Raw genomic sequence first — 25843 nt, forward strand, 5'->3', positions numbered from 1 at the left:
AGCTCCTTAGCTGAAATTTTTTGACCCTGAGTGTACCTGTTAATTGTAGATAACTAGGAATCACCCATAAAAAGATGCTTTTCTGAAAATGTTGTATGTAATCTTATATCAGACAAGGCTAGAGATAAGGAATAGTTAGTGTTTCAAGATGTGGCACTGGTGAGGTTACACCTGGAATATTGTGTACATTTTTAGCCATGTGAATTGGTGAAATAAGGATCCAGATAGAAAGCACTGGAGCCAAGGGCTCCAAGGCTGTGCTGCAGAATCAGAAAAGCCTGTTTTTCAATAAAGTATTCAGGATGATTAGCTTTTTTAATCTAGTAAAAGAGGTCGAGTGTGTTATCTTCATTTATGGTCAAGGTTGAGTCCTAAGTATCAGATTGAGAGGAAGAACTTTTAAAGTTAAAGGACCCTGTCAGTTCAAAACCAGATTGTAATTTGATCATAACTGGAATTTAAAAGGAGGTTTCCATACATCAGAGGACTAATCTTTTGCGCTAGCCTTAAAAGTAGATGGAGTGGGAGGGAACGCAATTCTCACTGTTAAGGCAGGGCTTGGCCTTTTTACAAAAGGTGCTTTTGCGTTTGCAGACTGGATTTGTGATCCAGCTTCCTTCTGCATTCTTATTTTCTAATTTTACTGATGCTTGCAATTGAATTGCCCTGACATATAGCTTTGTATATATATTTGGTGTGTGTATATATATATATATGTATATGTATATATGTATATATGTATATATATGTATATATATAATGGTATATTGACATATACCATTTCCTTGATGATGATTACTTTTATTCTAGGAAGCTAAAGGGAACTGTATGGTTGAGAATCTGAAAAACTATGAGCAGTGCAAGGTATTGCCAATAACAGTATTGAAGGCAAAATTTGACTAAGATTAGCTAGAGGTCGACATTATTAAGTAGGCTATAATTGTTCATAGCAAGTAAAACACTGGGCGTGATGACAGTGGTAGCAGGGAAGGGTGCAAACTACAAGGAATGGCACATTTTGGTGTAACATCCAGGCAGACAGTAGTCATAGTTCACATGCTTTAAGAATTACTTCTCTCTTAACTAAAAGTCCTCTCAGGAATCATTCATAATGCACAACAAGGGCACAATCAAATAAAATACTTCTCAGGAAAGTTCAGGTTCCTTGAACTGCAGCTGTAAGTAGGTAAAGGGCTGCTCCAAAGTACACATAGCAGCAATATAATTTCACATTGGGTTTGCCTGTGCTGTTGATAACACTGAACTATAAATCTGAACAGTCTTCTAAGCACGAGCATTTTTCAGACATCCAGTTTGTTCAATATACCCAAGGCATTAGATTTTCTCTTCCTGCAAGTCCTTGGCTGTCTTAGCTGAATGGACTTTAGCCATAGACTATGAAAATAACACTTCATACCAAAATACATTTCAGCTATCAATAACCACGAACACTTCTAAAGTATGGACACCCCATTTTTAAATGCCAAGATGGTATGAACTATTATGATCTTGACAAGCCCAGGAAAAATGGTGTTTCACAAGAGTATACCAAAGGAACACACTTGCACATTTTCTAATTAATTTTTGACCACTGTGGATAAACATGTATTTTGGGACCTTTAACAGAGGGCAGAACTGGGAGGAGACAAGATTAAAACTGCCTAAACCATAGTTTGTGTTAGAAGTTAATGATTCTTCTACTAAGTACCAGCACAGCTTTGCTTAACAAGAGAATACTCTGACTTTTGAGCATTTGTGTGGTAGTATAACTGCTGTTGTTGTGGATACTGGACCTAGGTAGGAACCATTTTAATATTCTTTTTGTTTGTCTTAACCTTAAAATGTTGCCATTTAGTGTTTGCAGCTAATGAACATTACCTGTGTAGTATCAGTTGCATTTGCTGTGGCCAGTAACATTCCTGTTGTGTCAATGCTTTAATGAGCGCATCATAAATTTGTATGAGTGTCTCTGAACAGTAAGTAACATATATCTTGAACAATGCAAGTGGCACTGAGGCCTGCACAGCACTGTGATACTCATTTTTCCTATTAGGTTAACTTAAAAGGTCTTACTACAATCCCTTAATGTATTTAAAAATTAATAAGGCAATTGGATTAGCACTGCAGTTAGGGGAAATAAATACAGTTCCATAACCTACCAAATGAAATGTAGCTCTTGATTTTTGATTTGTTAATCTACTGGATGGCAATATAGCCCCTGAGAGTGCAACTGCCCAAGGACTTACAGTGTCTTTGCTGGATTCTGAAAGTTCCTTAAATGTCTTTATATTTTTCTTTCGTAAGAATCTACAAAACCTGTAGGAACTAATTACCTGTTATTCATGCTAAGGTGTTTAAATGGGTGTTTTAATTCATTGTAATTTGCATATAATTAGGGGGTGGAAAACCAAGCTTACGGTTTTTTTAATGTTCACTAGGGAGTGAATCTACCTAACAGGCAGAGAATTAGGCCCCTATACGTTCATATACCCTGAAGCACTGAAGAAGTCCGCAGCTGTCCTGAGCAAGGCTGGCTGCTGTACTCTGGAGTGATCTTGCAAGGTGCTGCGTGTTTCCCATGATGCTATGAAAGCTCTCAGCTCCCACAACACAAATGATCCACACTGATTATTAGTTAAGACCCTTGATTTTCCCCCACCCAAAGTGTTTCTGAGACTGTCCTGAGCACAAGATCAAACGAGTTTGTCAAATGTTCCCTGGGTGTGATGTAAAAGTGAATTAGAAGAGCATTAACTTTCATTCTCACAGTATGGCTTAGGGTTTTTTCATGTTTTATTGAGGTTTTTTCCATATGCTTGCTTTTGGAGAGAGGATTGTTTTCTTCCCTCAAGAAGCAATTCAGGGTGATTTTTGTTTAGGTTGATTGACTACTTAACACCAGTATGTTATTTGACTGATCTCATCTTTCTGCAAATGCAACTATTTCAGGTCATTACTACAGTAGAACAGCTTGTGCAGGCAAAGTTTAATAGAGAAGTCATGTTAGTGAGAGGACACATCTGGTACAGAAAGCTTCATACTTTGGCTGGTAACAAGCCTTTCCTTGGCTTGTAACCAGATCCTTGGTTTATTAAGCATGGAAAAGACTACTAGTGAAATAAATCTAAAATAGCCACTTTATCAATACTTGAAATTGTCAGGCTCAACAGCTACGTTGACATCAATCATGATTTGACCTTTTATCTTTTTTTCTAATCTTCTTGTGGAATGGCATTTCTCCAGCCCTGATCTCTTCTATCTCCAACAGATTTCTGTGTAGGTCAGGGTCAACTGAGGATAGGAGGAGATGCTGCCAGGAGTTCCAACAGTTGGTTCTTGCGTATAACTTGCTCTAACATTTCTCTAGCACAGTTGCATCACCTTCTTGCTTCCTTCCTCCCATCCTAGCATTCCCCAGGAAAAAACAGCACCATCTCCAGTAGCATCTCTGCAAAGCAACAATAAGATATGTGTCATTCACTACTGACAGAAGCTGGTCACCCCTGTTCTTGTTCAATAGTTCTTCCCCTGGATCATTGGAGGAGCTGACAACTGACAGTACTAAGCCAACTAACTTCTAGCTGGCTTCACACTTTTCTGTATGTATCAAGCAGCCTTTTGCCCCACAAATTTGTATTTCACTTTATTTTTGTTCTCTTTTTTTATCTTTTCTCTTTCCTGGTACCCTAATCTCTGCTTCTAGATGCCTTTTTCACTATTCACCTCTAACTGCTTAACCTACTCTTTGATACTTATTGCTCGCAATTTTCAATCTTACTGTCCTCCCTTCTTGTGCCTTTACAGTCTTTCTCTGAAGCACTTACTTGGATAGCCTCCCAATGTCTAAACTTCTTCAGTTACATGTACGGATACCTGACTGTCTTTCTCTTTTCTCTGATTTGCCTCTTCTTGTTTCTCTGCCTTCACTCCTTCTCATTCTGAGATTCCAATTCATACTGTACTTTCAAACTCTCAAAATAGCCAGTTTAGTTCCTTGACCTGCAATGACATGCTACCCCAGCATCTTATTGTAGTCATTAATGCATCATGATAACAGGATAAGCTACTACCTTCGGATTACATAGGGACAGATAAATTTCAGAGGACTAGATGCTCAAAAGTACTTGTGTACTAACTTTTCCTGAGCACTAAGAATATAATTTCATAAACATAAATTCTTTCCTCTACTTCTTGTTCCTATCTGTCTGAGGAGCCAAGGGGAAGGAACAGCTATTTTTTTGTTTAAATATGTGTTCTGACCCAGACTTACAGCACAGCCACAGAAGCAGTGGTACTCACATGAGTAAAGAATTTGGAAAGCAGTTATCATCAGTGGGAAGAGAAAGAAGTTTTTCATGCCAGTGGTAGTACCTAGGGACATGCTTATGAACTTAAGACCAGGAGTTTAAGTTGCTTAAAACTTAAGTTTTAAGAACTAAGTTGCTTAAAACTCTGTATATTTGTTTTAATCATACTTAGGTATTAACCCTCTTATGAGTGAAGAAAAACGTTCCTCACCATCATGCCTACCCTTCAAATGCTCTGACAAGTGTTACTCTGTCACATGGCCTGCAGCAGAGCAATTTGCAACTGCAGATGGACTTTTTCCAGCATTGGAAAAGTTCATCCAACTTTTTTCAGCTCCATTCAAGCATGGAAAACCTCTTTGTGTGATTTTCTGCACCCCTCTCTCTCTTCTTCACTGTTTTTTAAAATGAGGAGACTACTGTGAAAGGTGAAATAAATTAGTTCCTGTGAGCTATGATTTCTGAGTTCTGAGTTGAGGACATTAGTTTCAATACTGCTATCCACCCTGTGTGTCAAGATCTGCAGATCTGAAGAGGGTTTGTTTCAAGTGACCCATTTTTTTCCAAGGGGCTCCTACAGTGGCATCAGGACCTTCCTTCAGAAATCTGTTCTGTTTGTAGTTGGAGTTGCACAAACGGGCAAGTGTTTTCATTCTTTAAATAAACTTTTTTAATAGATGCATAGATTTCCATTACAGCTCTTCGCTGAACTGTTATTTTTAATTGCTTACTCATCTCTCAGATATAGCTTAAAAAAACTGAGAAAAATGTGAAGTATTATACTATTCATTACAATAGAATCAAATTCAACTTAATCATGAAACAAGGCTTTCAACAATAAAAAAATATGTTATATCAAAGGAGGATAAAGGTTTGTCATCTATGGCTACAGGGTGTGCTCTTCCCAGGGGAACTGGAGCAGTTCTGCTGAACTGCTGAGTTGCAGATGATTTCATGCATTAGGGGATGTAGGCAGCCCTCTGCAAGCAGAAGGCGACTAGAGATACCCTGTATACTACTGCAAGAAGAAAAAACATGTGATATCCTTATAGGAGGTCAGTCAGCTAAAATAATAAACTCTTTTGTCATTATGAATTGTTTCCAACAGGGCAGTGTGAAGGAGTTGGTCAGATGGGATGATGTTACTACAGAGATCTTACCAAAACGACACAGTCTTAAGCTGCATGGCCTGCAAATTCACTTTCTCTAACACTCGCTGTGCTTCAGCACTGATGCTTTGTTGACCCTTGCAGTTAGTTTTAAACAGAGACTTTGTCTCTTACTCTTCTGTGCAGATTGTCTTTTTAGCATGAAAAGTCTATAGACCCCACCACCAAAAAAAAAAAGGGGGGGGGGGGGGGAGGAGAAGGGGGAGAGTGAAGAACCATTTCACCTGGAAAAGGTGTTAAAACAAGATACTTCATAATTTAAATTACAATACATTCAAATTACAATTACAAATATATACTTCAAAATACCCAAGTCATTGAATCAAATTCTTTCCAATGAAAAGATTCAGTTCCAACATTGCAGCATTTTCCTTTAACTACTGTTTCAGCAGAAAGGTCCTTAAGCAACTCTGTTTCAGCCTATGTGCTTTTTTTATTTACTACTCTTTTCTCTTGGGTTCAGAAAACTCAATAAAGAAATCAACCATGACAGTGGAAACCAAACCCAGCAATGACGATGACTCAAATCAAGAAGCAGAACCTTCCCAGTTTTTGGACGATGAAGCAAAAAAAAATCTACCAGTCAAAAAGAAGACTTCCTGTTGTACTGGCTTGAAGGTTTGGTTCCTTAATAATATCACCACCAATTACTGCTGTTATATGTTAAGAAATGTTGTTCAGGATACGACAAGCCAGATTACTTCATTCCTGTTCCCCCTATCTTTTCTGGAACTGAATATACACTGAAAGTACAGGGGATGGTTGGATCCTATCTTTGTCTTAAAGAAAATAAAAATTCCTGATCTACCATATTTACTCTCAAGTTACTCATAGGTGGATCCTCTTTTTTGTAATTACAGAGAGGTAGCAACCTCTTGCTAGAGAGTCTAGAAGACTTGCAGCCTAAAATATTTGGCTATGATACAGTGTTGTCTGGAGGTTGCTATCACCACCCATTCTTGTAGGGCCAAAATAGGGTGAGGTGAATCGTATTCCAGGACTTTTATGTAGTACAGGGTGTAGGTCAAACAGTCCATTGATTCCCACAAGTACACAAGCTTTCAGGAGCACACCAGAAGAACTGACGGAACAAAGCAAGTAAACTAATAAGAATTTTGCTTTTGTATTAAAGCCTTAGTATTTATTGCTTCTGGCTGAGATGCAAATACTACAAAGGCAAGATTTCTTTTGACACTGATGTGTTTGGGTTTATGCTTTGAGTATAATACTTCAGCCAGCTGCATCTTGGGTTAAATTCCATAGGGTCAATGGAGTTGCAATCAGGGACATATTTCTTTCTATAAAAAGCTCTGTAAAATGAAAGAGTAGTGGAAGAAAATAGGTAATTGCAAACTTCTCAGACTTCCAAAATAGTTCAGTTCAAATATCAGGCAAAAGCTGTTATGTTTCTTATCTGACTCACATTTGCCACCCATATAGACCTGCAAAAATAGAATCTGATCTCCCTGGGAGACTCACAGGTCTAACTTTACCATCATATATGTGGGTAATGCTGCAAGGATGTGGGTCCATGCCTAACTTTATGGCAACTAAAGTGTAATAGACACAATACCTTGGAGGTAATAAAAGACAAACTATTATCCTCCCTCATCTTCCCATCAAATGTATTGTGGTTTACCTGGGGATTGCATTTTCAAACCCAAAATACCCAAGCCATTTTTGTTTGTGTTTTCATGCTTATCAGCAGTTGGTGATTTCAGCCAAAACCCCTGAAAGCACAGCTGGCAAAAGGCAAGAAAGTTGGTTCTTGCAGACTTTTTGCCAGTCTAGCTCAGGAAATGTAAAACTTGTGAGGACAAAGCCCACACATGTGAGATGTTTGTCCTTATTCCTGACAAAAAGAGAGTAAATGTACCTATTTTCAAGGTTTTACTTCCAGAATTCACTGCCTTTCTTACAGTAGATAGTATTGCAAAGTCTAATCTATATTTACTTTTGTTTACTTACCCAACACTGTGCTGTATTAGAACTTTTACCCAGTGAGCAATAAGTCTATTTGTCTTTTAGACTGTGTTGAAATAGTTGGATAATATTTAAACAACCTACTTTAACTTTTTATCAAATACATCTTTATTCACAAAAGCCACAATGTGTGTTGGTGGAAACAACTATGAAATTATAAAGGATAGTAAACTTTCCCTTATGAAGTATATGGTATACAGGCAACATAGCCATAATCAACACCTGTCAAAATATATCATCTGACACAGAGATTAATTTAATCATTCTGTACCACTTTCCACATAGTGGGATACCATAAAAATTTGAATAAAGCCCTAATTTTGATGCCATGGCTAGCTGTATGTATGAGTTAGAACCCGTTATGACCTGGCCTAAAATAAGTGACCTGTGGCCCAAGCAGAAGATAATTGGGACCAAGATTAATTTTAGGTTGGACTACGATCAGTAAATCTACCATGATCAGTTATCTCACCTCTGGCAAATTTTACTTTTCTGCAACATCTAGAAATCTTGCCATTTTAGCTGCCCAACACTGGGCCTCATCACTCTGATAAATTTAACCACAGGATGTCAGTAAGGTAAGTAGTCCCTACTGAGTCTGCCAGATTTAACTTCCATAGTCCATAGGATTTCTGCTTCGGAAAACCTCTGGCCAGCAATGCAGGGAAAATGAGGCTTCCTGGCCGTTAAGATGGCTATGACAAACCTGAACCCCAAAGCAAGCAGCTGCTCTCAGTGCAGCACCCAGCACCAGCCTCTCCAGAAGCAAAAACCAGAGGAGGGAACAGACAGTGCTGAGAGACCACCTTGGCCCTCTGTAGCATTGGGATATGTGAAAAATCCCATACAACGTTGTTATGGCAATTTGAGTAACAAACATAGAACATGATGATGATTGCTCCACACAGTTTTAAACATATTTGATCCCTCTGTGACCAGTTTCTCTGCCTCTACCTCCCATTTTCTTTCTTGATCTTTCCTCAGGCATTTCTTGCTGCTTTATCGTTCAGCTACTTCAGTAAAGCATTGTCTGGTACAATTATGAAAAGTTCCATCACCCAGATTGAACGAAGGTTTGACCTGACATCATCTACTGTTGGTTTCATTGATGGAAGCTTTGAGATGGGTAATTTATATTCTGTAACGTGCAGAACATTGTTCAGACAAATATGAGGCACAACATCTGGCACTAATTTTGGTTCATTACCTTCCAGGTAACTTGCTGGTAATTGCATTTGTAAGCTACTTTGGAGCTAAACTTCATAGGCCCAAAGTAATAGCTGTTGGATGCTTTACCATGGCTTTGGGAAGTCTTTTAACAGCAATGCCTCATTTCTTCATGGGATAGTAAGTACTGATCAAGAATCATTTTGCATAGCCTAACATTGGAATTGGATACTGCTTTCTAGATTTTGAATAAAAATTGATGTACACTGAGTCTTAGATTACCAAAGGTCTATAGAACCTCACCTTGATGTGCAATGAATCACATTTAACACACACATCACTGTTCGTTATATCTGGTTGGAAAAATATGGCTCCTCTGAAGTAAAAGTTCAACTTCTTGCAAAAGCAGGAAAATCACAATGCTTTAGTTTTCAGTCAAACTTGTTCAGAAAAGAGATGAAGAGGGAAATGATTTTACAAAATCTTTAGAATTTTTATTTTTTCAGGAGGAAACACCTATGAAAATGTTACAAAAACTCAAGTTTCAAACAAAATATATCATTCTTTGAAAGTCTTCCACCATGCTGCTAGGCTCATGTCATTTCTTGAATGAATTATATACTCTTCCTGAATGGCAAACTGTAATAACAGATTATTGGGAAAATCAGTCTTAACCTAAGAATGTGGTATTTACTGGCTGCAAACAGAGATGTCAGGATCATGTCGGCAGGAAAGTCAAACCATTATGAACCACAGTAAAGTTATGAGGAATATAAAATCCACTTATATAATTTCCAGGATAAGTCTGTGCTGTTTTGAACAGGATCTCCAAGCACTGAGCAGGTAACTTCATATTGAGTGACATCCCTACCTGAAATATGGCTCTATTTACAGTAACAGGGAACTGAGGTAAAATCAGGGATTCAGAGCTTACTCGCTAAAGAAGCCAACCTGCAACAATGCTCATTAGAAGAATTCCTGCTCCTTGAAAGAAGAAACCAGAGCCTTGTGTGAGATGACGTATTTTGGTCTCTGTGGCAAACAGCTACCCCTCACACAAAGCAGCCTCTCAGCTTCAGAGTCTGCAGGTAGATCAGTGCTGGTAGAACTGGTACCACGTTTTTTCCTGTTCCAAAGGCATACGACTGGTTAAACTTATTTTCCGTGTCTGGTTAAGCTAATTTTTATTCATTTCCTCCAGGCTCAGAGAATTATTGCACATTGCTTATATGCATGTAACATTTCTAGCCATAGCTTTGATACTGTGACAACACATAGAGTAAGACATATTTCTCTTGCTCTCTTAAATATATTAGAATGATTTTAGGTATACTACTGTCAAAAGAAAATGGAGGAATGCTTTTTATCATGACAGTGGATTTTGTATTAGCAGCAGCCTTCTATTTTCCACTGCTTAAGACAGCTATGTAGCTTGCTCATCTCCACTGGAAACTCATACGGTTTCTGATGAACCTGGGCCTGTATTTTTATAAGGAAACTGTTCTGCACTGTCTCTCCTGATGAATGCTTTTCGTTTCAACCTGAAAAATAAGCCTGCCTGGTCTAACAGAGCTGCCCAGTTCCTAGAAACAAAATGTGTGCTTTGCTATACTGTTCTGCTTAAGCTATTTGTACTTTGCACCTCAGCAGGGCTCATATCTGGGAAAAGGATTATGCTAAAGCAGCTGAGCAGCTTCCAGCACCCGAACTGCTCAGCTGCCTCCCCACAGCAGTGCCCTGCTCCCTGTAAACACAGCTAAAGAGTGCCTTTTAGCCACTAATTTTGTTCACCTGATGCTATACAACAGCTCTTTCTAAAGCCAATGCCAATTATCAGACAAATGGGTACTGCTTGAGGATTATTTCTCCTCATCCCTCTCCTCCCCCCTCAGCCCAAAATACATATGTAGGATGAAAAGGAGGGCTTACACTCACACACAACAGTTTCTTCTTTTTCAGAAGAATTGATCTTCTAAACAATTAGACAGGGACCAGTCTTGGACCTGAGCCTAAATTTTGACACTGGAAGTTCGATCCTATATGAATTACTTTCAAAAGCCCTTTTGAATTTTACAGTTTAAAAGGTTATGTCTTTTAGACAGATTATTCTAGGGGGTTTTTTGGTTGTTTTTTTTAGTGTTTTGGCTTTCCAAAATATGCTTGAATAATCTTCTATGTTGCTCCTTCAGTAGAACTTTAAACAAAGTTACCTTTCTTTTTAGGTAAACCTCAGTCAAGTGGTTCCTCCCCTACTATTCTAGTATTTCCCTAGTGAGCACTGCTTCTGAACTTACTACTTTGTGTTTTCAGTTATAAGTATGAGACAGCACCACATACAGCTTCTTCAGCCAACTTAACTTCAAGCATAAATCCTTGTTCCCTACATCAAGATGTGAACAAAACGAAGATGTTGGAAATCTCCCAATCAGGTAAGGACCTGTAAGTGGAGGTACAAATACAGGAGCTAGTTTTATCCCTCGTTGCAAGTGGAGTAAATCATTGCCCCATGCAAGATGCTTAGTTAGGTTTCTAACTTCATTGTCTGTCTGGGAACATTACCAACACTTAAATTCACTTTGTGCATCTCATTTGGAGAACAAACATCCAGCAAACACAAATTATAAGGATCCAGATGCCTAATTTCCTGTGTTCACACTTTCAAATTACAGTAAAATCAGCCTAACGCTGAAAGGGATGGTAAGGCTGTGTTTGAAGGGATTCAGTTACCCAGGAGCTGGAGTAGGGAAGGTGGAAAAGATAGCATGACGGAACACGAAACTGCACTGAGTTAACTGGAAATAAATGGAGATTTCTATGATCTTGCTTACAATATGGAATATAGCTGTTTTCAATGTTGCTTTGCATGGGACATAGGAAGAGAAAGAGCCAAGCTGTGCCCCAGAAACCATCTCAGACTTCCTAAGTTAAAGACATATGTTATATGCCAGGTAATATATTTATGACAATATCAATCTGTCATTTTATTTTACACAGGCATTTTTTCTAATGGGTGATACTTATCTGTGTTTTTAGAAACCAAATACAATGGAGGAGGAGGAAAGGGTTATTAAAAAAATATTAAAAAGTATAATGAGGTTGATGGCCTTTCATTAATCTTCCATAAGGAAATGTTGTTAATACCTAAATACTAAACTGTAATAATTTCATGTGCTGAATTTCCTGTGTTTTGTCACTGTTTCCCATTAAACTATTCTGTTACAAAGATGTAATATCTCATCTGCAGGCTGTGAGAAGGAACCATCGTCATATATGTGGGTATATATCTTACTGGGAAACATGTTACGTGGAATTGGTGAGACACCAATAACGCCACTGGGCATCTCTTACCTTGATGATTTTGCTAAAGAAGAGAATGTTCCTGTATATGTAGGTAATCTCAACATGAAGTAAATGAAGGGATTCCTAGTATAAGAGGCCAATCACCCTCTGCAGAAGAAACCATTCAACCATTAAAATGTACTAGCATCTGCCTCATTATATTTTCAGGATGTTTGCACACAATAGCCATGTTGGGCCCAATGTTCGGTTTCCTGTTGGGATCTTTATGTGCAAAACTGTATGTGGATATTGGATTTGTGGATTTAGGTAAGCAAAATAGAGGAAAAGTGAAAGTAAGTTAATACATGTTCCTAACAGATCCTTCTACACAGTTGTATAAGGTTTTATTAAATTAACTACATTAATATAATTTATATCTGATTTATTTTTATTTTGTTAATTTTATTATATGTTTTATTACATTTTCGTTAAATTACTGGAAGCTTTTAGGGTAAAGGCAGAATTAGACAGGGAACATATTTTAGAACTGTGTTTTAGGATTAAAGGACTAAAATACGTGTTTAACTTTTAAAGTTAGTACCAAGAACTTTCACAGAACAGAGATGTTTTACTAAACGGGGACTTTAGTGAAAGGATTCTGCTAGCATAGCAATTTTACAGCTTTGGTGGATTTCCCACCCTTTCAGTTGAGCATTTTACATTACTTACTACTCATGTAATGTTTGAAGTACATTGTACACTTTTTGTCAGCCTTTGCTTATTTAGATGAAAAGAAAACACATGCATGTATTCATATCTGCAAAATGCCAGTGGGGAATAGCAATCCCCTAAGTGGTGGCCGTGGCCCTTCATCCTATTTCCTTTCACCAGAAGAGGCAGGAACCATCTCCAAGGTGGTGTTTCCTGGCCAGCCCACCTCCCCACCTGCCAGACCAAACTGATGGGGTGTCAGGCCGTACAGACCAGTGATGGCTTTTTCAGGAAAAGGCCCTCTGTAGCAGCAACAGTGGGTGATCCTGTTTTTAGGATTAGCAGGACAGAGAAGTTTTCAGATCTTCAGGAGATCGCCTATAGTTAGACAGGCGAACTATTTTGTCTTTGTCCTTTGTTAAGCCAATGTTTGACTTTACATATGCATAACAGTGAGCCAATCCTGGTCACACTGAAAAGCCTTACAGTGTTGGTCCACCACCAAATATGCTAACATGTGACAGTCCTAAAAACGCAACCAGCCAGTCACATCCTCCTTGCAATAAATACAAAGTTTATAGTCATGGCTAATCTTGCCGATGCCACAGAGGATGCCCATATGCTTAATGACACAATTCAGGTTAGCAGAGGATGGTCTCAGCAGAAATGTATCAGCCCTAAAAGGACCACCTGGTTGGGGCCTGTCTGCACCTATTTTGGTTTCCTGTTTGTTGGATAAGGACCTCTGTGTTGCCATGTATGTCACAAAACGGCAGTCATCATAAGATGTAAAAAGGCAGATCAAACATAACACCATCCAGGGTATGATTCCTGATGCCTTCACAGCATGAATGGTGTCTCATAGATGATTATCATTACCACAGAAAATAAGACATTGAAAAATGCAGACAAAGAGAAGGTTCAACTTCTTCATTTAGGTAACTTGCATCTGTTTTTCTCAATTCTAGGAAGCATCACTATCACCCCACAAGATTCCCGCTGGGTGGGTGCATGGTGGCTTGGATTTTTAATAGGTGGAGTAGCCAGTTTTATAGCTGCTATTCCATTTTGCTTCCTGCCAAAGAGTCTGAAAAAGCCAGAGGAAGCCAATAATGACAGAACTTTGTACAGTCTTTTGGGAAACATGGGCAGCACAAGGAATAAACTTGCTCCTGCAAAACCTAAGCCAAAGAAGTGGTCAGTAATACTGAAAGGCAAGTGTTTCACATGTTGTATAAATGTGACAAGCAATAGGCATAACCTACAGCAGGAATGTAATAGTTCTGCAATTTTATTTTTTTTTTAATTTTATTAAAACCCTGAATTTCAGTCTAAACCAGTTCACTCATCGCAGGAAAGGAGGGATCTGCTAAATTTTATCAGAAGTCAAAGAGCTTGTTCAAGACTGTGAGGTTCTGCATGCATCCCTTGCAATGCATCATCACCTGGGTGGCACCTACCTCTAAAATTTTGTGCTAGAAGAAATTTGAACAGTGGAAAACTTATCAGAACTTGAAGAAAATATTAGGGGGGTCCTTTTGCAATAATGAAAGACAAATTACTCATCTGATCATCGTACAGCTCACGGAGACTCTGAAGCACATTGCTGCCTGAGGAAGCTACAGCAGGCTTGAATATCAGCCCTGGTTGTGCAGTCCTTAGGCTAAGAAAGGGGTGGAAAGGTGGTGGGAAGAGATGACTTTGCATCACTAGTCAAATTCTCTTGCCTTTGTTCAGATCCTAGAAGAAGACATTGGGCATCTCCACAAAGGCAGCTGTCACTTAATCTTGAACCTGTGATAATATTCATGTAAGCTGAAAGAAGTCTTTGCTATGAGGAGCCCTTTAGTTTTGATGTGCAGATCTCACTGGAGCACCCAGGCCTTAAGCCATACTTCTGTGTTCTTTTAGGATTTTCTTCCTGTATCCCAACCTCTGGTGTTTTTCAAGAACATGATTTTGCTTTAAGATACTCGCATACAAATGAAGAACAGTATGAGTCGCACTTGCACAGCTGTGAGAAGGATTTTGCCCTAAATTTTGTAGATTACTCACCAGTAATTATGCCATGCATCTTTCAAAGCCAACTCATATATCCCTTTCTTTCAGATTTCTGCACATCCCTGAAAAAAGTATTGAGTAATCGAATGTACTTTACATTTTTGTGTTGCTCAGTGTTACAGTTCAGTAGCTTTATTGGTTTCTTGACTTACAAACCAAAGTACATGGAACAGCAGTACGGACAATCTACATCTAAATCTAACTTTCTAATAGGTGAGTTACACCTGACATGAGCAATGGCTGTTTATGCTATAAGAAGCGCATGGGGATAAGTTCTGGCATGCTTTTTCTGGGACAGAATTTCTTGCCAAACAGACTGATGTAAATGCCAGTCTCTCCTGAACTTGAGTTATATAATAGCAGCATACGAAGTACAATTTTGGTGTCTATGGGACCAGAATAAATTATTATATTGTATCATATCGTATTTATTGTATTATCGCAAGGGCATCCCAAATATGCAATAAATGTGGTGTGGGATTTTTAATTGCTTCAACATCTGACCAATGCCTTGCCATGGAAGTGGATTTTGGGGGTCAGAAATTGCATATACAACACAGGGATTAGGCTGAGCACAAAGTCACCTAGAGTCGTCATAACAGAAGCAGCCAGGGACATCAACCTGAGGACAGACTTTGGCTCTTAAGCCCATTGTGACTCTTATTTTAATATTCCCCTTCTATAATCTCTTTCAGGATTGACATCCTTACCTCCTGTAGGTATTGGAATTTTCCTAGGAGGACTCATAATGAAAAAGTACAAAATGAGCATCATTGGAGCAACAAAGTTTGCATTTACCATGTCATTTTTGGCCTATGTTACCAGTCTCTTGCACTTTTTTGTTGGCTGTGAGAACCATGTGGTAGCGGGAATGACAGTGTCCTATGAAGGGTGAGTATAAAAGGAAGAAGAGTATTTTTTTCTCCATGGCAGCAATAATTCAAAAAATGTACTATGACATCAAGGCTAAAAGAGGAACATGCTTTTCCAATGCTTAAGAGAAAGTGAATGCTACCCCGTGTCATTGTGATAGTTTTGTTGGTCAGCAGAGTGTCAGGCTGCCAAAGCACAACACTGGTTAAAGATTAATTAGAAATAAAATTACATCATTCCTGGTGTAGGTTGTTTAGCTGTATGTGGGCTGGTATTGCTGTTTCACATAGTGCTATCTCTACAACAGAAGCAATTTTCTAGCGAAGTGTATTCAGTAAAACAGTGAAGCGTATGTAACAGAGCATTGGTAGCATATGCTGCACAGAGATGAAAAGGCTGCAACGTACTAGACTCTCAGTCTACTGTAAACCAAAATTATGCTTTTATGCCTACTGAAGATGCTCTCTCCTCTCAGGAGAGAGACAGGGTATAAAAGTTACAGGCTGTTATTTTTTTCCTTGGAGTGAGTGAAGATACCAGTACAGGGGACGCATGCTAGGATCTGGCTGTTCAAGCAGCCCAGCACCACAGTAGCATATGGGATGTCACTGCCTCATGTCCAGCCTGCTCAGAGTACCTCGTGGCTTAGTCTGAACCTGTCTGCCTCCCCCTGAAGTTCACCCACAGTTCAATAATTTGTCACTCTAGTTCATGTATCAAATCATACTGGCTCACAGCTGAAAATGTGGAACCGGACAGGCAGGATGCCAAGGAGGTTTATATTTGTTGGAACCTGAGGGTTAATTTTTGCTTGTCCTTTACTCTGCAATGCTTTCACTAAGAATGCAAATGGTGGACTTAGTGGAATATGCTGAGTAAGCACAGAGATGAAAGAAATGGCAAGCACATAAGCTTATTTAACCCAGAAAGGAGAAGATGAAGGAAGACATCCCTCTCTGTTACAGATCAATACCCAAAGAACATCTGAAAGTAAAAGGGAATACTACATTCTCCATATCCTCTAGGAAGACTTGGCTAGGCTTTAAGAGAGGAGTATTTTTTTTACTATGGAGACCAGGAAATCTAGTTTCTCTCCCTGATGCATATTTACCAGCATCTAAAGATGTACCTGATAAGACTGTGTTAACTGACGTTAGCTCTGCATCCAATTAGGGAGTACTCTAGCTGACCTCTCAAAGCCTTTCAACTTTTCCTTTTTTTTTTTTTTTTTTGTATACAACTGCCAGCTATAATCAATAGCAACATTTTGTTTTAAAATTCTTTCTAATCTAGTAATCACTTTCATATCAGTGCAAGTAGGATGGAATCTCAAACAAACAGATCAATACTGTAGAGACTCAGCTATGAAAATGTATGAGGGGGGTTTCAGGACAGCAACACTGTCACACAGAGGGGACTACACTGACCTCAGCCCTGAATTAAAAATTTCTTACACTTTTACACCTGTCTGAACTTAATTTCCAAGCAAACCCATTCCATACAATGAAAATGCCATATTTTCTGAGTGCAACTCTGACTGCAAATGTGCCTCCAAAGCATGGGATCCTGTGTGTGGAGACAATGGACTCACATACGTTTCGGCCTGTCTAGCTGGGTGCACGACTTCGGTGGGACATGGAAAGAACACAGTAAGACCATGCTTTAGTTTCTGAGGTTTTCTAATAGCTTATTTCCCCCGTAATGTCAGGAATTTTGTAGTATAATGCATTTAAGGAAAACCAAAGTTAGTGGGGACCAGTCAGAAAAGTATTTATGATTTCTGGCTATGAACAGCACAGAAGACATAGAAATTTCTCTGAGTTACCAAGCATTAAGCAAAGAGCCCTAGCTCCTCGTTGTAGCTATTAATTTTCGTCTTTTGTAGATTAAATACAGGAGGGGGAAACAAACAAAAGTTGCTACATGTTGCCTGAAGGTTGTCCACAGCTTGCCTTTTGTAAACCTCAGTTTGGCTGCCCTGAGGTTTTAGCCAGCCGTCCCCAAGATAGTGTATATTCTTCCCTGATACTGATCATTAATGTGTAAGTATGAAGACTGATTTGAGGGGAAGCAGCTTGTTTCCTCCGTGTGAGACCCTGGAATGGCAGGATACTGCTTATTTCTATAGCTGATTGATTTCTGCTCGGCACCAAGAGCTGGGGCTAGCGCACGGAGTCCCAGACAGGCCCATAGATATATACCTTCATTGGACTGAGTAATTCCCATGTTTTCTGATGCAAGATGATCACTCCAGAAGATACATGGTCTGGAGCTGTCTTTTGCACTCAATTTTCCCTCCAACAGATTTTTCTTTGCAACTGGTTTCTATCTGTTGTCTACAGTCATCTCCAAAACACATTCTTTGCTTAAAACCCTAAGGGGGGAAGGCAGGGGAGAAAGGCCAAACACATCTGTGGCAGTGGGACTGCTACCTCCCACACCAGTCTGCTTCTGTAGAGGTTATAGTTTGTGGCTCACAGTTCCCTTTCCCTCAAGGCCTTGAATCCCTGCTTAAAAGCTATTCCTCCTAAGCTATCAGCACACCTACTTCTTATCTCAGGGCTCTGTGTGAGCTGTGTCTTGACAGGCAGCTGCTACTTACAGCTGTGAGGTACCTCTTGTGTATCAGTACTAGCAGAGAGGGACCTGTGACCCAGGTGCTTTCACAGAGACAAGCCAGCTAACAAGTAGTGTCACCTAACAGCAAAAGGCACAGCTCCTTGAGCCTCGCTTTGCTACTTCCACTGCCCTCCAGCGACACAAAGGCTGAGGCCAGCCTCAAAGGTCCCGTGGCTATTCCAAACATCTTCCAAAAAGGGCTTGTATGACCACTGGTGAAAACAGGCTGGCACAGAATGTCCCTTCCAACACTGAGCACTGTCTGTAGGAAAGAAAAGAAGCTGCTGTCCATTGGCTCAAGAAAGGCAAAATAAGATAGGAAAGGGATGCTTAGGAAGGCTTCAGGCTCTGCCTGTGACCGAAGGCAGGATTCCCCATTGCATGAGCAGTGTCCTACCAAATCTGCTTTGTGTCTTCCAGGTCTTCCATAACTGCAGCTGTCTTGAAGCCAGCAGTTCATGGACAGGAAATAACTCTGCCACCTTGGGGCAATGTCCGAAAAGTAAAGATTGTTCAATGAAGTTCATTTATTATACAGTAATACAAGTTATAAGTGGCTTTTGTTATGCATTGGGAGGCACCCCAGCATACATGATTATGTTTAGGTAAGTAAAACTAATTGTGTACCAAAGATTGAGGCTTTCCAATGAGGGGATCAAAATTATGTTTAGATTTCTCTTTTTCCCTTAGGGAAAAAAAAAACCTCTTGCAGTATAATATGCTTTTTTTAATGAATTTTGTCATTTCACATTTTTCTGTAGCTGTTAGCATCAAACCTCACTTTGCTGCTGTCTGTAAGTCAGTTCTAGTGTGTTGCTTCCAGCTATTGTGAAATGGTTTCTCTTACACTTGCCATACACCCAGATTTTCCAGAACACATCCTTTCTCTGCTTGGATATTCTGGCTGTACGGATTTTGAAAATTGCCATGCAATTATCAGGATTTCTGAATCTGGGGTTGCCCTAACAGATTGTGCTTATCAGATGTCTGGAAAACCAGGACATATGAAGGCTCAGCCTGAGGCTCCTATGATCATATGTGTCAAGGTACAGAGAGTGCAGGCATACCAGGATGTGATTTGGAACCACAAATACAAATTAGCAAATACCTTTCTATCGCAGCACTCTCCAAACTATCAAGCTGCAACAAGGTCTTTTACCATCTCATACCAGCATACTCTTCATGCCAGTCCCTCTGCTGCCTTCTCCTAGTCTCACCTCATCCAGAGCATGTGTTCTCTCTCTTCTCTCTGCTTCTTCTTCTCTCTTCCTCGGCTGCTCCCTCTTCACTGGCTCTCAGCCTTCACAGAGCCATCCACAGCTGCACCTTGTCTACATCAGCCAACCCACTGCCCCTGAAGCCAGCCCACAGCTGTATATTATCAATGCTAATTAGCCCAGCTTCATTCTTATACAATTCCCCCTTTTTCTTCTTTTTTTTAAAGATTTTCATACCTTATGTTTTTAACAATCATTACAACCTTTTTACAAATAAGTTTTTCATACAGTACTCTATAATTCCTCTACAATTCCCCCCCCACACACCCCCTTTTTTTCTTTTCCTTTTTAACATTTCATACCTTTGGCTATGATGATTGTTAAATACCTTTTTACAAATAAACTTTTCATACAGTTTGGACAACTTGTCCCTGAACGCATACTTATATTCCTTCTTCACTTTTATCTTAGGCTTTTCATCTTCTGCAGGTTGATCACCTTTCTTCTTATCTGCTTTCTTAGCATCTAGGATTTTGATTTCTTCAGAGGGAGGTTCTGATGAACTTATAGTACCTTGTCCTTTCACCTCTTGGATCACACTGGACAGTAACCTGAGTGAGCTTGCAGCAGATCTAGAATACAGCACTAACACATCATTCTGTTTTCTGAAAAACTTCTCAACATCCTTGTGGTCACCCATTTCTTCTACAAGTGGAGACACCTTCAACGAGCACATAAACACTGGCAAGAATACCACCAGGCCAAGCAGCAGCAGGAGCCACCCGCGGCACCGCACTGCTCCTGCACCTTCCCCCGGCACAGCCATCACTGCTGTCTAGCCGGACCCGCTGCCACTGCAGGCTGCTGCCACGTCTGGCCATGTACTCTGCTGCTATCACCCGTTACCCTCAGTCTCTTAACTCCACAGCAGTCAGGATTCCTTCTCTTTGATCCCAATGGCTCACCTTTACCAGTGTCTGATCCAGATCCCCAGGCTCTTCCTGCCTATCTCAACGTGATCTGGATCGCAGGCGATCCTCGCCTGTCTTCACTACGTTGGGTCACTGCCATTGCTGTTCCAAACATACCCCGGCACAGCCATCACCGCTGTCACCACTCGTTACACTCAGTCTCATAATCTGAAGGTCCTTACACAGGGCACCAATTGTCACAGCACTCTCCAAACAATCAAGCTGCAACAAGGTCTTTTACCATCTCATACCAGCATACTCTTCATGCCAGTCCCTCTGCTGCCTTCTAGTCTCACCTCATCCAGGGCACATGTTCTCTCTCTGCTTCTTCTTCTCTCTTCCTCGGCTGCTCCCTCTTCACTGGCTCTCAACCTCTTCACAGAACCATCCACAGCTGAACCTTATCCACATCAGCCAACCCACCGCCCCTGAAGCCAGCCCACAGCTGTACATTATCAATGCTAATTAACCCACCTTCATTCCTCTACACCTTTCAATAACCTGAAGAGAAAACTCACTCAGTAGAAAAATACATTAGTGGCAAATTTAATGGTAGTCGTAAGAGCATTATGTCATCTTCACTGAGCATCGAAAATGGTATATGAACTCTTCTTCCTTCCTCGTGTCTGTAAGACACCTTTCTGAGTGCTGAAGACATTAATAATTGTAAGGAGGTGGCAGAGCCTGGATGTATAATGGATCCAAGATCAGTGCTCATTTCTGATGCCGATGGGATGTGGTTCCCCACGAAACATGGGCATATTGCCAGCTGGCGTTGTGTATTTCAAGATGTGCATTTGTACAGAGGGATGTCATTTGAGAGTAGAAAGATGCTGTACTAACGTAGGTACTTGCAATATTTTTGTTATAGGTCAACATGATATTTCCCATCAAGTGAGTAAGGTATATCCCACCAAGGGAGGAAAATGTATGCCAGGGGTTGAGACAGTTGGACAGCCCATTTCAATAAGACTAGGATAGGCTGTGATTATGACTTTAAAATTTCACTTCTTTCATTATGCTTAGTGAGTGGACTTCCCAGGAGCTATGTGATTGGAAAACAATAGATTAATTCACCTTTTTTATACCACTTAATGTATTTTCAGGAGATGTAGGAAGAAGTCTCCTTCCAAAGCTTAGCTTTCTGTCATTAAGAGTATTAAATTCAGGGTAACTAACAGTAGTTTAATAAACATGTCTAACCACTACATAGAAAAATACTTCATACTTCTCACTTTCTTTCAGATGTGTTCAGCCAGAGTTGAAATCTCTTGCAGTTGGTCTATACACACTCATTATGAGAATTCTAGGTAAGAGAAATCATTCTGACTGAGATGCTTGCTCGTATGGCTTTAAATGACACCAATGCAACCACCATTTGTAAACCAGATGTATCCTTGAAATAGCTTCTAGATCCTGGGCTGTTCCTGAAGATCCTGTTTTTTCCCTGAAGGTCCAATATTCAGTCAGGAGTTCATTGGGAGACCAGCTAACACAATTCTGAAAATCTTTGACCTGCTGATTGGTGCAGGTGTTGCAGTCTGGGAGCCTGGTATTCTAAAATGGGAAGAATTTCTAAGAAAAACTAAAGTATTACCTTGAATTTCTAAACAACACAACAAGATTTCAAATATGATTCAACCAGTGGCTCACTGAGACGCAATGCTGCCAGATTGAGAAGCCGTACTCTAGTAGGACTTCATTCAACACTGATACAACTCTGCCCATAGCAGAATGTTTTCTCCATGTAGAAACTTCGCTTTGCTGGTAGAAGACAGCTTAGATTACAATTCCCTTTAAACATGCTGCAATGGTGGGTTTTTTTCCTTTTTCATTTGAGAGTTGCTAATGAGATGGATGATGAAGATGCCTAGGCAGGCAAGAAAACTCTCTGTTTCCTTTTGTTGTCTTTGTCAATGGAATAGGAATACCTGCATTTCAGAAATGTAGAGAAATGTGTGTGGAGACAAGCCCTTGGGTTTGCTAAGAAGCCTAAGAAATGAACAGCTGCTTTCAAATGTCTACAGTCAGAGCGAGGTTAGGGCTGTACTCTCTGCTCTGGATTGCAATGGGACATTTTGAGATAGGAAGGTGTATCCACACTTTGTTGTCTTCTACTCTTTTCATCACACAGTGGAAGGGCAGAATTTTTTCCCCCAGCTCTCAGGACAAGCAATGCCGATTGGATTCTTGGAGCCATTTTGGCCATAGGAAAAGAAAAAAACCAAACCAAACCAAACCAAAACAAAACAAAACAAACCAAAACAAAACAAAACAAAAAAAGCATTATGAAAACTGTCCCCTTTCTATAGGCTTCTGCTTCAGCACACTGAGCCAGCATGTTCCCTCCATTGCAGAAGGGGATAGAGACACTGTTTCTGACTCAAAAAAAGCTGGCATTTCTCTTCAGTGACTTGGAGGTCAAGTCTGATGTGCTCCTGCTTTCCTTCTCTAAGGAACCACCAAAACAAGCATTTGTCCCATCGTACCCTGACTACAGCACTGCTGATAATAATACACAGGCCTTTATAGATAGATTGCTGAGTTCAGACTCACAGGAGCCCTAGGGCAGAGCAGGCTGAGAGTGTACCTGTCTTTACAAAATGATTTCCTATATAAGAATGCAGAATACTCCTGTAGGAACAAAGCTAATGTGAGACATGGTCTCCTGTACACACTGAAACCTAGATTCCTCTGAAATTAATATTTGCCTTTACTTCAGCAAGGCTATGATTTTTGTCCCATGTCTGCCACGTTTTGCAGTAAAGCATAAGCTCATGTCTGGGCAAGTCACACCAAGGATTTTAGTTGCTTTATCATCCAGACAGAAGGGACTATCAGGCAATGCGGATAATTTAAGCTACGCATAGGAGGGAACTATGCATCAGTGCAGTGCTCCAAACACACAACCAGCCCAGCTCTCCCGTGCAGGAGCTCAGCATGCACTGGGAGCCAGCGGTGACTCTCAGAGCCTTGTTTGAAAAGCCAATGTGCATGACTAGGAGCTTGGCCAAACCCATCGGACCACATCTCCTGGGGACTGATGATCCCCACAACACAGGGTGTTGTGGTGGGTGGTAGAGGGTGTCCTACAGTAACCTACAGTTACTCTGATAAACGAAAGGAAAAGCTCCCCACAGTCCAATCCACCTATTGCCACTACTGCAGCATGTAACTTACCACTAAGAAAATACAAAGCTGATTTCTAAAAATACGGGTTTTCCAGTGATATCCTGTGACATTTTTGCTTGTTTCCTTGCAGGTGGGATTCCAGCGCCAGTTTATTTTGGTGCACTGATTGATAAGACATGTTTGAAATGGGGAAGCACAAGCTGTGGGCAGCGAGGGGCCTGCAGGCTGTACGACTCCAATGCATACAGGTAAGGCAAATTAGGGCACAAAGTCTTATGCATTTCCTCTCTACAGATGATAGACATGCTTTGTTGTGTTATACTGCAGTGTATGAGGTCACTGATCAAAAATTATGGTCAGATACTAACACTGGACTCAGATTTGGGTCTCAAATTCCTGAAATTGAGAAATCTTAAGATCAAATCTTAAACTTTTAGGGGTTTAGTCAGTTTTTATGTTGTGCAAAAATAATTTAATATCAATGAAAGAGATTTCTGGAATGAATTATGTTTTTAATATCCTGTGAGTCAATTTAAAAGACTCAGGATTGTATGATTTACCATCAAGAGGAAAGCTTGTTTGCTGGCCACTTGTTCACGCTGGCAAGAATGTTAACTTTGCGCATTCCTCCAGGAGGAATATTCCAGAGATTTTTCTCAGTTTCACCTTAACCTTGGGCACTTCTGATGTGTTTTTTTATTTTAACATACAATAGCCCACTTTAGTGATCTCAATATATTTCTAGCCCTAAAAAGTCTAATAACTTAAAGTATATATTCAGAAACAAAGGGAAGATGATGGAAGCTTCACTTTGCAACTACCTTCATAAGCAAAAAGAGTATTATCAATTCCCTAATCAAATTTTTTGCTAGCAAAAATTTCCAGTTTGTGGTACCTTTCACGAACGATTAGTTTTAATGTTTTCCCCTGAGCTTTTTTTAGTATATATGTGATCCTTAAAAGATGTTATTTCCTTCAATATCTTTGAAAAATTCAATGCCTGGCACTGTCTTCTATGCTTTATCCCACAGGTATGTCTACCTTGGTTTATCAGCAGTGTTAAGAGGTCCTTCTTACTTGATTGCAATCATTTTTTTTATATTGATAAAGAAACACTTTCAACATAAGAACTCCACGCCTATAGAGAATGGAGGAAGAGAAGAATGTCTTATGAATAAAGAAGATTATTGCAAGGTCAAAGCCCATTTGCCAGGTTCTTCTGATGCAGAGAATGAATCGTGTATTTAGAAAGTCATTTAGACCAGTGGCACATGAATCAGGAGAGCTTCTGTTAGAAACAACTTTCACAATGTTATGAATAACTACGTAATAAATAGTAACAACCTTCAGAAAGTAAAACTGCAAATAGCAGGATAGCAAACCTACAATCAACAACAATAAAAACTAACATACAAGTGTGAAAGTGCCTTACATGTACCTGGTTACCAATAACAGACAGGAGAAGTGACATGAACCAAACCAAATTTTCCACAGATAAAGAAAAGCCTTCCTTGGCATTTCTGACAGAGCCAGACTACATTTTTTAGTGGGGTCAAAGACGACCACTGGGAGAACAGCCCCATGCCAAAGGCCCACAGAATGTGATACTGATCCTGTGTATGCAGATCTATGCGGTAGGCTGCCATGGGAATGACAAGCTCAAGGCTAACAGCAGCTTTTTGATTTCATCAGATTCATAAACCCAAAGCCTTTAAGAAAAACATTTCCACCTTATCTAAATGAATCATTGCAACAATTTCCCATCACAAAATTGACAAAAGCAGTATTTTTCCAAAATGCATATTATCTTAGCTCAGCTAAAAATGTTATGCCTACTTAAAGCTACAAATAGGTTGCAATAAAGGAAATAGTTGTTCTTAAAAATCTGTTGTAGCATTTTTTTTAAAACTGATTTTTTTAGTTAATTGATTATGAAACATAAGAAAAAAATCTGAATTTTATAGTGATGTTTTCTAAGCAAAATCTATCCAACATATTCTCGTGGCTTTATTGCTATGTCATGTACTATCCAGCAGAGGACACTCAACAATAACATTATCCCTATGACCTCTGCAAATACTCTGTACACTTATCTTTATATTGTTCTGGGAAAAGTTCAATCATCAGGCAGTCAAAGCACTCATCTGTGTTTTCATGCACCTGAAAACTTTCTCAGCCGAGCCTCTAGCTCATAGGTTCAAAGTTGGGTTTGTGTATTTGTTGGTTTGTGTTCATCATATTCGCGACACTTGGAGCTGGACAACTGTTACTACTTTAAATAAAAAGATGTCTACTTGCAGACCATTTCACGACAGTGATTGAATTCTCTTGTTGATACTTTATATGCTCAGGGC

General features: G+C 39.8%; 1 protein-coding gene across 3 annotated transcripts; it reads left to right on the forward strand.

Moving 5' to 3' along the window:
• The first annotated feature begins 1687 nt into the window (after positions 1–1687).
• On the forward strand, positions 1688–25793 carry LOC101923303 (solute carrier organic anion transporter family member 1C1). 3 transcript variants are annotated; one of them, XM_027790483.2, is made up of 16 exons: positions 1696–1797; positions 3409–3599; positions 5940–6094; positions 8444–8585; positions 8674–8806; positions 10937–11055; positions 11871–12017; positions 12134–12232; positions 13585–13830; positions 14726–14890; positions 15373–15568; positions 17037–17199; positions 18590–18774; positions 21603–21667; positions 23620–23737; positions 24521–25793. In XM_027790483.2, exons 3-16 carry the CDS (start codon positions 5963–5965, stop codon positions 24735–24737), a joined length of 2127 nt encoding a protein of 708 aa, XP_027646284.2. In that variant the 5' UTR covers positions 1696–1797; positions 3409–3599; positions 5940–5962; the 3' UTR covers positions 24738–25793. The 3 variants fall into 3 exon arrangements, with proteins under 3 accessions (XP_005240199.2, XP_027646284.2, XP_027646285.2); XM_005240142.3 differs by lacking the exon at positions 3409–3599 and having other exon boundaries at positions 1688–1797; XM_027790484.2 differs by lacking the exons at positions 1696–1797; positions 3409–3599 and adding an exon at positions 4827–4946.
• The last annotated feature ends 50 nt before the right edge of the window (positions 25794–25843 follow it).

Source organism: Falco peregrinus, chromosome 6 (genome assembly GCF_023634155.1).
Source record: "Falco peregrinus isolate bFalPer1 chromosome 6, bFalPer1.pri, whole genome shotgun sequence".
Taxonomy (NCBI): Eukaryota; Metazoa; Chordata; class Aves; order Falconiformes; family Falconidae; genus Falco; species Falco peregrinus.